The sequence below is a fragment of the Pundamilia nyererei genome, unplaced genomic scaffold, assembly GCF_000239375.1.
Source record: "Pundamilia nyererei isolate P.nyererei 1_Seehausen unplaced genomic scaffold, PunNye1.0 scaffold00358, whole genome shotgun sequence".
NCBI classification, from domain to species: Eukaryota; Metazoa; Chordata; class Actinopteri; order Cichliformes; family Cichlidae; genus Pundamilia; species Pundamilia nyererei.
In genome coordinates, this window is record NW_005187759.1 from 363,488 (window position 1) to 374,534 (window position 11,047).

The 11,047-nt window shown below is 43.3% G+C and overlaps 1 protein-coding gene across 1 annotated transcript in view; it reads left to right on the top strand.

The window, feature by feature from the left end:
• The window catches only part of LOC102210792 (disco-interacting protein 2 homolog C-like), a 194,199-nt gene that overhangs the window by 167,533 nt on the left and 15,619 nt on the right, over positions 1-11,047 (top strand). Inside the window, exons 22-24 of the mRNA XM_013915755.1 lie at positions 1,321-1,522; positions 2,281-2,390; positions 11,032-11,042. Of these exons, the coding sequence (XP_013771209.1) occupies positions 1,321-1,522; positions 2,281-2,390; positions 11,032-11,042 (323 nt within the window). The remainder of the gene's footprint in view (positions 1-1,320; positions 1,523-2,280; positions 2,391-11,031; positions 11,043-11,047) is intronic.

Here is an 11,047-nt window from a genome sequence, read left to right on the forward strand (position 1 = left end):
CATTTAAATCAGCTGTGTTGGATCAAGGACACATCTAAAGCCTGCAGGCCCGCGAGGCCTGGAGTCCCCCCACCCCTGCTATAGAACAAACCTTTTATTTAGACTGCCTAACTGCATCTGTACCCCATGTGGCTAACCGGCATGTTATGTTCTTTTACATGTTTGTGTAAAAGAAAGAAAGAAAAAAATTGTATATACTGATTTTAAATAATATCAACAATTATCAATAAATCAGGAAATAAAAAAACAATATGGTCGGTAGAGCATTGATTAGATAATTCACCTATTTAAATATACTTGAAAAGCTCGGGACACCATTCATCTGTAGTGAGTGTGCTCAGACAGCAAAGTGACTCCGGACTAGACCCACTCCCACTAAAAGTGTATATATCCACGTACACTGACAGTACACTGTTTACCTCAGCTGACAATGATGTGTGAGAAGTGTCCATGTGTGTTTACTCTGGAGCAGGCTGTAAAACTTTGTGGAAGGACTCTGGTAAAATTAGACGACTTAGTGAAGCTCATTTCTGTCTGAGGACAACATTTATTCTATTAAATAACCTCAAAGAGTTACTGAGTACTTTTTAACCTGTAATTCTGAGAATTTTGTTGTCAAAAAGTATCTGTGAGCAGTTTTTACCATTAGCCATGAATGACTGATGGGATATTGTCGTCAACCCACTGGGTTCGGTAGTGTGGACACCCAAGTTTGTGAATGCAATAACTTGAAAACGAGCCAACGTAGGATTTTTGAGTTAAAAATCTAAAAATCTAACACAACTTGTCTTTTTGTCTTTTCATCAGAAGCTGGAAAACTGCAGAATAGAACCAGCCTGGTCCTTTAACACAGCAGACACATTTTAACAGCCCACTTGCTGAAGTGACAAAACAGCTCTCACAGCCTCCTTCACTCCCAGAGTCATATAAACACACACACAGCTTGTGATACTATATTATGCATTCATACTGTATAGATAAAACCTGAGCTCACAGTCTCTGAGCCAGCGTGGCGACTGTGGCAAAGCTATAAAAGCCGTCTGGAGTCTTAACTGCTGCAGTAAAACCATTTCTCTTTATTCCTTCACCGCTGCAGATTCCGCCCGCGTGTTTTTCCATTTGGTTTGTCGGGTTGCAGAAGCAATCAGCGATTTCAAAAGAAGCTGAGATGAAACGATGGAGCAAAAAACGATCAAACACTAATATTATAGTAATCAAAGCAACAACATAATAATATGATTTATTATCTTAGTTATTACCTTCGATACATTGTTTCGTCTATAAATCTAAGCATACCTCTCCCAACACGATGTCTTCCAGGCGATAGACGGTATCCACCAGGTGGGGGTGTACTGCCTGGCTCTGGTCCCCTCCAACACTCTGCCCAAGACTCCACTGGGTGGCATCCACCTGTCCGAGACCAAGCAGCTCTTCCTGGAGGGGGCGCTGCACCCCTGCAACGTGCTCATGTGTCCGCACACCTGCGTAACGAACCTGCCCAAACCCCGGCAGAAGCAGCCAGGTACAGTACGAGGACGAGCGAGTACGTGAGAGCACAGTTATAGAGGCTCTTATAGCTTATAGAACAACTTGATGTCACATATAAACACACTAGATGTCCTTAAGTGGAGTTTTTACACACGCAGGATTAATTTTGTGGGAAAGGAGTGCTTTAAAGAAACCAGTAAGCTTTCTAAGCTGTTTCACTCACTAAATCTGCGTGACTCAAATCAGTGTGAAACATCACAACCCCTCCTGCCTCCTCATCTGAGCTTGAAATGATGGGCAGCATGTCACTGTATGTGAATGTGACTTCTGACAAAATAGCCGAACGCTGGCTTCAGTGATTGGATGTGTTCACCGTTTCCAGCTCAGGCAAGCAGAGGTGTCAACCGGAGTTTAGATGGAACGACCCAAACAAAGAAAAGAGAATCGAAGACAAAAATGTTCCAAGAAAGCACAAATTAAAAAATCAGCTTCTCAATTTGGCCGCCCCACTTCCAGGGTCCTGATGTTGTGCGTGCTGACTCACAGTCGGTCTGTCACGGCCCTGTGCGGCGCTCGATTACATCGCAGCCATTGTTGACAGCTGTGCGTTTCCTGCCGTGACAATTCAATCCGTATTTTTGCATTTATATGTTTTTTAACTATCGTTGACTGTAATCAGATAAAAATGTAGAATCTGTTTATTGTATTTGCTGAATGGGCGGCTTGATTCTGCGTGCAACAACTTCTTGTTCATACCGAGCTCTCGTCCCCGTCTCCCTGCTCCTCCTCCAGAGATCGGTCCTGCGTCTGTGATGGTCGGGAATCTGGTGTCGGGAAAGAGGATCGCCCAGGCCAGCGGCAGGGATCTGGGTCAGATCGAAGACAATGACCAGGCAAGGAAGGTGTGTGTGAGAGAGGGGGTCTGCTGGTTTTCTGCATCATCGCCATCATCATAAACATGACACACACAAAGTACACATAATTAGGCATCTGGCTTCATTTCATGTCTTACTCCATTACGACTTATTCTCATTAATAACTCACTCAACAGAAAGTGTTAATGGTACCTTAATGGAGTCCTTGTCTGCCGTGTAAAGCACTGTAAACAACTCTCGCCTAATTTAATTGGTCTAATTAACTTAGTTGTGCTAGTTTTTGAAGCTTACTGAGTTATGTTGAGTTATCCGTACCTTCGTCCAACAGACTGAGGAGTGTGTTTGTGCGTACTTGTTTCCTTTTAATAATTCATGGCTTGTTTTTTGAAGTACAGAACACTTTGCATTGGCAAAGCCTCGCAGTGCCCCATGGGACTATTAATGTTTAACTCTGCTTGTGCTGTGATTGTTATTTCAGTCATTCCAGTCATTTTGTTGAGGCTGTGCGATGTGGTTTCCAGTGTTTGCGTAGCTGACAAAAATGTTAAGGTTTAGCTGTTGTTGGCCACCATGACTGAGGCTCCTGCAGCGCTGAATAACTCCCGGTGAGTGTTCGTGTTCCAGGTCGGTGCCCAGATGTTAATAAAAGCAGCGTTCCTTTAACGCTGCGCAGATGTACGGCTGAGGCTCGTCCGGCTGAGCTGGCTCTGCTTGACTTGAATAAGGGAAGAGAGCCTGTATTACTTATATCAGAAGTGAACTTTGGAGCCGGCTAGCAGAGCGGCCGAGAGCTCTGCTCCCCATAATGGCGAGACGGGGCGGTGAGCAGAAGACGAAGACCTAAGGGAGCGAGTGGGAGTGTCAGTGTGGAGTCAGTCGCACAGGTAGGGAGGGGCCAATATGGATGCATTGAAAAGTGGGAAACATTATTTTAAAATAATTTAAATTACTGAATAGAGGACAAGATTTAGGACTCATCAGGCAAGTTGGGGAAAGAAAAAACCTTGCTAAGGAGCAAAATTAGTTTTTCTCTTCCAACTTTAGCATCAGCACCACACTTACAGGGAAACCCCCACTTGTGGTTAAATACCTGGGACTCTACACGAACAACTGAAGAAGCCTCTTGGAGGAGAGGAGAACTGTCCTCATGAACAAAAGGACTCAGGTTAAATAAACTGCATTTAACTGTTTTCCTTTGGCATAAGACATTAAGTTCATGTTAGTCATTCTCACTGAATAACTAGTTAGTATAACTCGGCACGCTTAAGTTGTCTTAGCTTTTTTATTTTATTGTATTTTTAAGAAAAGCCAAATTTTTATATTCCTGGTGGATCCACAGAAGAATGATGAGTTTTGGGGCTTAAAAAAAGCAAACATGGGATTTTTTTTTATCATCTTTTTTTTTTTGCCCGGTATGTTTAAGCATCTGTACAGAAAAACTTAGTGTTATGCAAGAACAGAAAGCGGGCAGCATGCACAAAAGTAAATAAGGAAACCAAAAGAAAACACAGATGAGACAAAATGAGGTGATTTAAATACACAGTAGAGAGACGGAGAGATTAGGAGTGATGAATAGCAGGAGGTGGTGTGCGTTACTGACAGAAGCGATTTTCCTCTCGTCTCTCGTGCTGAAAATGTCATCAGTCAGGCAGCCGGCAGCAGAGAGCGCACACTCTGTAGACTCTGATGAAAAGAGACAGGCCCTAAATAATAACAACCACCACCTCCACCGCAGCGCGCTGGGAGGCTGCTGCAGCCTCAGCCTCGCTCTCAGCATGCCGCATGTGTGTTTGGATGCCGACAAACAGATGAGATGTCTCCTGTAGTGTGTGTAGATACAGCTGTGTGCAAAGGTTACGACACCTATCGACGACTGTCGAGGTGAGGAGAAGTGAAGCCGACATTAAAACACAAGCTTTTCTTTTTGTTTCTTCACTGCACGGTCGTTGCACAGCAATTATGGCGTTTGCACAAGTTAAACCGAGAAGACCACAGATAAGCTAACAGGCGTCCATACGCAGGAGGAGCACCAGCATAGAGGCGTTTTCCACAGATATAGAAACACTAGTGCCTTGAGTTCTTGATTGGTTAAGGCTGCTTATTGAGAAGCTATGCACTAACAATTGATTCACATCAAATTCTAACTTTTTTTGTCATTTTTCTTCTCACAATTTAAATATATTTAATCTCAAATCAGCGGTTTCCTAAAACATCCAGATTTCTGTTCTGCCACTTAGGAAACTCTGCTAAAATAAGACAGTTCACAAAATAATGACAAATGAAACTGGGATGATCCCAGCAGTGATGATCCGCTCAGACTGGGACACAAACTGCGGCTCGGCTCGACTGCAGAATAATCCAGGAACGGGTTACATATTTGCTTTAAATGCGTTGATTGATGTTTTGAAGGCAGGTTTAATTTGAAGAGTGTGTTTGTGTTTTAGTTTTTACTGTGAAAATCCTGAAGCGTGCTGAGGGTGACGCCATCTTTGCTCTAGAGAAGGATCAGGACGTAGGGTTTGTGTTTACTGCTGCTGCTTGGCCTCATCATCACCGTGTTTATTGGGACATTTGTTGTCTGATCCGCTCATTCATTCATCGCTCCACTTTACCCCACTTCCTCCTTCCATGTCCATCCCACTGAAAACCAGGCCCTCTGTGTGGATGAGTGAAACAACCCCAACTTCCTGTATTTATTAAAATGTTTTCTGTGTAACTTCATAGAGACTAAAATATGATTCACTACGAGTGTCTTCTCACATTCCTCTTCTAATAACGTTGATTTGCCCGGCGATGGTTGACTGAGCACTAAACGCTCACACTGGGATGAGCTCAGCCTCTGTAGACAGGACTGCTTGTCTCATGACTTCATGGAAAATTATTATTTCATTACGGCTGTTTCCATAAAGCAGCATGAAAAAAACAAACACAAAGAAGAAACTGTAACTTATGGAAGAGGATTAGAGCCACTGGGGGGAAAAAGGAGGGGGCGTCCTTCTTTTTCTTTGCAAGAATTCTGACGTTAAACTCAGAATTCTATCAGCGAGTTTCAAGTGTTTCTATTTTTCTAATAACCCAGGCTTCTTTTTGCAGACCGTAACAATCAAAGTGAATAAAATCTGTGGCAAATGCTGATTTCAGCATTCACACATACAATGGTCACATATAATTCAGTAATATCCAAAAAGGAGCTTTTATTTCCAGGTTCTAATGCCAAAAGATTTTTTAAAAACATAATGACTTAAGTGGAATTGAAAACTACGACAGGCTTGTTTTGAATGCTGTGCATACACCGTGCACATGTTAGCCACATAATTAAAAACGCCTGCCTAACATTGTGCTGTGAAACACCTTTTACCCTTCAGGGAACGGATGTGGGACCGCTGGCTGTGTCCTGTGTTGTGTGACTGGGACACTGGCAGCAGGTCCTTTGGCTCCTGTGGATCAAACTCTCTGGCACATCCCCCAGATGCCTGTGATGTTTTGGGATTTTAGGGTTCGGTGGTCAGGGTAACACCTTGTCTTACTGCCTGGTCTATAGCAATGCCCGTGCTGGTGGTAAATGTGCAAAGATACAGCCTCATAAAATCACACATAACAGAACCCAAAGTTGTTGGGTTGCTTTAAAGTTGTTTGGCTGTTTGAGGCTTTGATCCTGCCTGAAGGTCTTTGCATCTTTACCTCAAAATGATCCCTTGGCATTAAATTCAACATAGCCTAAGAGGAAAAATGTAATATCTCACTTCAGACCACCATACAAACAGTTTTCTAGCTTCGTAGTCGGCGCAGTGCAACAGATGCCACTAGAAGGGTTTAGCAGTTTTCTTCATCCAAGTGTAGGGGATGTAATACCGGCCAGGTGGCTGCTGTGTCGTGTTTCATTGAAGCGATTGTCCTCTCTGATAATGACATCAGATACAACTGAGCAACTCGGTGTTTTAGCCCGAGAATTCGGCACCCTCGCTCACACGCTGATAAAATGCTACAATACGAGACCAGATTTGTATCTGCAGACAGAAGCTCTTTGTGTCGCTGTTTAGCATGCCAGCCCTCTCTCTCACAGATAACACGAGCTTTATCTGCAGGCAGGTTCCAGTTCTTCCAGGCTTCGGGTTTAACTGCAGGCCAAAGCATCTTTTACAAACAGCAACAAACAACTTTACCCTCCTCCTGAAGGTTAAGCACAAAGCCCGCTTGTGTAAAGCAAACGTTTGGATCCCCCTCGTTAATACACGTGCAGCCACGGAGCTGCAAGGTGTTTAGGACATTTCACCACGCAGCAGATGGCAACGTATGAGGGAGCTGGAACGGAAGCAAACTCTAATTTGCTGTTATGAAAGTTTCATGAAAGCTCAGAGCTGAGCCCACAAGCAGCTGAGTGATGTTTTCATCAGAGCAGAGAGACCTCCTTTAAATCTTTGCACCCCCTCGAGGTCTGCCATGCGTGAAGCTGGTGGCGAGCAGATGACGCCATCTTTCGTCAGCCAGACTCTGAGGGTTATAATATCGAAACTGGAAACTTGGAGCTGAGCGACGGTTTCAGCAGCAGAACGCTGTGGGTCGTACCGCAGTGTTTGAAGAGTCGTTTAAATTAACAGTTTTGATAAGTGAGGCATTAATCTGCTCACAGCTTACATTAAAAACCACAAGAAAGCAGCATTAATCACACACATGGATTTTACTTTCACACACGAGATATATTTTACTGTTATTCGAAAGGATTCATCATATTTATGTCTGCGGATTTGCTTTAACAACCTCTGCTCGAGCAGACACGCTGAGATAAACCCACCGAGGTTTATCTCTGAGGTTCATCAGAGGACAGACGCCTTCAGGAGTCGGTGGAGACCAAACCTGAACTCAAAGTGAGCGTCTGTTAGTTGATAGTGCTGTTGCTATTTTTTCATATATCTATAGATTCTATAGATATTCTAATAGATGGGCAACGCGGCGGCACTGGGTTTGATGCACATCTGGCCTTTCCGTGTGGTTTGCATGTTCTCCCCGTGTCCCTCCGGGTACTCCGGCTTCCTCCCACAGTCAAAAGACATGCAGTTAGTGGGGTTAGGTTAACTGGTGATTGTAAAACGGCCATAGGTGTAAATGTGGTTGTGAATGGTCTCTGTGTTAGCCCTGTGACAGGCTGAAAACACCCCACCTCTCGCAGGTGGAAGAGGCTCCAGCCTCCACCTCCCTGAATTGGCCAAGCAGAAGAGAATTGATGGGTGAATAACTGTTATCAGGATTATTTTATTTATTTATTTATTTTTGGACTATAATAATCAGGAAATAATGGCTGGACACAAAAATCACGAGTTAAAATATTGTTTTGTCTGTGGACACCAGAACTGTTAAGATGGTGATTCAAATTTGTAACATTTCCATTTGTCAACTTCAAGATTCAGGATTCGTTGTCACATTCATGCAAGTACAACACGCAGGGAAATGTGTCCTGATACGCTCCTCGACTGTGCAAAAAGAGACAGAACATTATATACAGTGAATGATACACATTATATAAATAAAATCTGGAAATGTACACTTCGAAATCTGAGAATGTTCATTGTGTGAGGTGTTGACGTGTCTTGTGCCAGGATCAGGCCTGACATGTGAATGTGGTAACAATGAGTCTCAGTTAGGGCTGATATGACCAAAATCTCATATCCCGATATAAGACATGTATCGTCCTGATAACGATATAAATCACAAAAATGTAACATTTTCTGTAAACTCTGTGAATCTCGGGCAGCTCGACTTGCGGGAAGTGTTTCCAGCTGTGCGTCATGTAGCTGGAGTCGAGTGTTTTAACCGATGCATGAAACGACACATCTTTAGACATAAGTTGTAACGGCCGCTGTTTTCTTTGTGAGTATTTATTACACGGCCTGCTGCGGGGAAAAGCCTGTTCTAACGTTTGAGTCTAAGGTTTATTTTTTAGCACCTGGCGGCTCTTTTTTACTTCTCATCCGTAAATAATCTGCTCTTTCACGTGACTCAGTTTATTTTGAAAAGTCTCAACAGGATCTTGAGCTTTATTGTGAAAGGTTTATGTGGAACATAAACAAGCGGACACGCGAAGGTGTTACCGTCGTTGTTGCTAACGACAACGCATAAAAACAGGCGCTTGTCCGTCTGTAGTGTGGTTATATTAAATATAAGAGAAGTTTTGCTACAAATTATTACATTTTTAAAAACGTTGCTATCATAAAGGTTGCTGGCATTATTAAAGATGTCCTAATTACTGATATACAGCGTTATAATGAAGTGTTTTTCTTTGAGGTGGCGCACAGCTTTGAAGTTATAATTAAAGATTATTCAGACTTTGTAATGATTATCCTCATTTGCTAAGTAGAAAGGTGGGAGAGATCCTGTGGGTACGAGAAGGTAAACACACAGCCCGTACAGCAGGTTAGTAGCTGTTACCTCCTCTGGATTGTCCGCTCGGGTTAGTTTCAATCAATAATCATCTGCTCCAATCAGCACCTGATTAGGCTTTAAAAAAAAACATCTTCCTTCAACTGTCTCTCTCTCTCTGAGTCAGCAGGTTCATCACTAGAGTCTCCAGAGAGCAAAATATGTGTTACTTTTAATTCACCGGTCCTAATAAATATCAAATGTGGCTGATCTATTTTGTATTCAGGGTGTGAACAGAGTGGGGCTCATCTGGGATTTGGATCTCAGGGTCTCTGAAATCTGACCAGAATGCTTCTCCTTTATTTCAGTGCGTGCCGTATTCTTTCCCCACAGCTGAAAAAGTGTCCACGGGCAAACCTCCGTGGGCTCTGTCGATGAGGAAAAAACCTCGTCTCCTCTTCTGCAGCTGCAGGAGCAACAGTTTACATACCATTAAAGCTTCTGTAGCAGTGTAATTCAGTGTTGTGTAGCTGGTCCCAGTCGGTGAAATTTGCAGTACAAATCAAGCGCACCCGGCCTCTTCCCAGATGTGACGGACACGGTGCGGTGCAGAGGTTCATTTGTTTTACGGTCGAACGATTAAGAGTCTGAAAGCCAAATTCTCATCTGTCACCAAAGCGTCTGATAGCATGAACACACACACAGACACACACATATAAAGTGATGTTCTCTGGCAGAGCAAAGCTCAACAGGCATGACTTTCACTCCAGCAGCAAATCTTGAAAAATTCATGAGCCCAGAAACAAACTCGCCCTGTCTCGAGGCGTTCTCTCCTCCCAGCTGTAATTTCCATCACGCTCGCTTTTTGTCTCTGTTTTTGTGAAGAATGAAGATCTTGTTGCCTTTCCACTAACATCGCCCTCCTTCCTCCGTATTTCTCTGACAAATTAAGTGCATCACCTTAATTTCCCCGCACGCTGTCGAGTCACTGAGCTGCCAAGATCTCATTTTATCAGGATACTTCATCAGCATTCGGTCTGCGTCTCAGCAGAGCTCCAACGCTGTAAAACATATTGGGAGCAGAGTTTTTGCCATTATTGGTTGCCAAAATGAGTCACGTCACAGGGCTCGTTTCTAAGAAAACGTGCTCGCGTGATAAACTGTGGTGATATTTTAGCTGTAAAAATGCTGCCATTTAAAGAATTTACTGGTGGTGATAACTGAGAAAAGTTCCTCCAATCTCCCGTTTTATTCACGGGCATCTTCATGCACATTTTAAGATGTTCAAGTCAGCTGATCACCTGTTCACGAGCTGAGATTTAGACAGTTTTGCAGCTGACTTTGGCTGTTTGTATGCCACTTGTACGTTCACTCAATTTGATTCAAAAACCTTTTTGAACTCTGTTGCATTTTTAAAGCATCGGTCCTTCCAGCTGCAGGTCTGGGGTCACTGGGGTGCATTCAGAGTTTCTAGTAAATTAAATATTGTCTTAAAAAAAGACATGCAGTGAGTTTCCATTAATAAAAAAACATGCATTTGCCAGACCTCTAACATATGTAACAACTTGATAGACTGACACTATAATATATGTGTATGACAGATGTTTAATACAAGTGATGCAAGCAGTCGTCTGTCTAAACCTGGACCGCACATGTCATGTTGGGTTGCACATGGCATCTGTTGTTATTGCTGTTAACCGGAGCTGCTCTCCATTCCTGAATAAATGCAACTCACAGTTATGCAGTGGTCGTTAGTTTGGCTGCCTCTGATGAAGTATGTACCAAACATGTTCAGTAGGGGGCGTATTGGGACTGAGGACAGGCCATGTGGAGGTTTTCCTTCCTGCTGTGATTGGTGCTTGCTAGTAGAGGATTGTGTGATTGGAGGGGTTTTCCCTCTAATGTTGTAGGTCTGCACCTTAACACTGTTGTTGGGATTTGCATTTACTTGAAATGAACTGAAACAGCTGCGAGACCCGGGTGCTTCCATCCCTGCCATCCTGGTGTCTCTGTCCAGTCGTTTCCACCAAGGACCATCAGAGGTGGTTCTCTGCTGCAGCAGCAGCTCCGATACTTCTGCTAGCATCCCGCACGTCTCCAGCCCGACCCCGGTCACCTTCAGCACAGATGATCTGAGCGTACACTGTTTTTGTTATGTTTTTGGGTTTCAAAGAGACTAGAATGATTCCTTCAATCCATTTCTTAGATTGAAAATTCAGAAAGAATGTCGAGTGCTGCTCTGCTGGATATTTCATGGTTATTATTTATGGTTACAATTTATAATCTCATTCTTTTTACTGATTGTGTCTTTTAGTTCCTCTTCCTGTCTG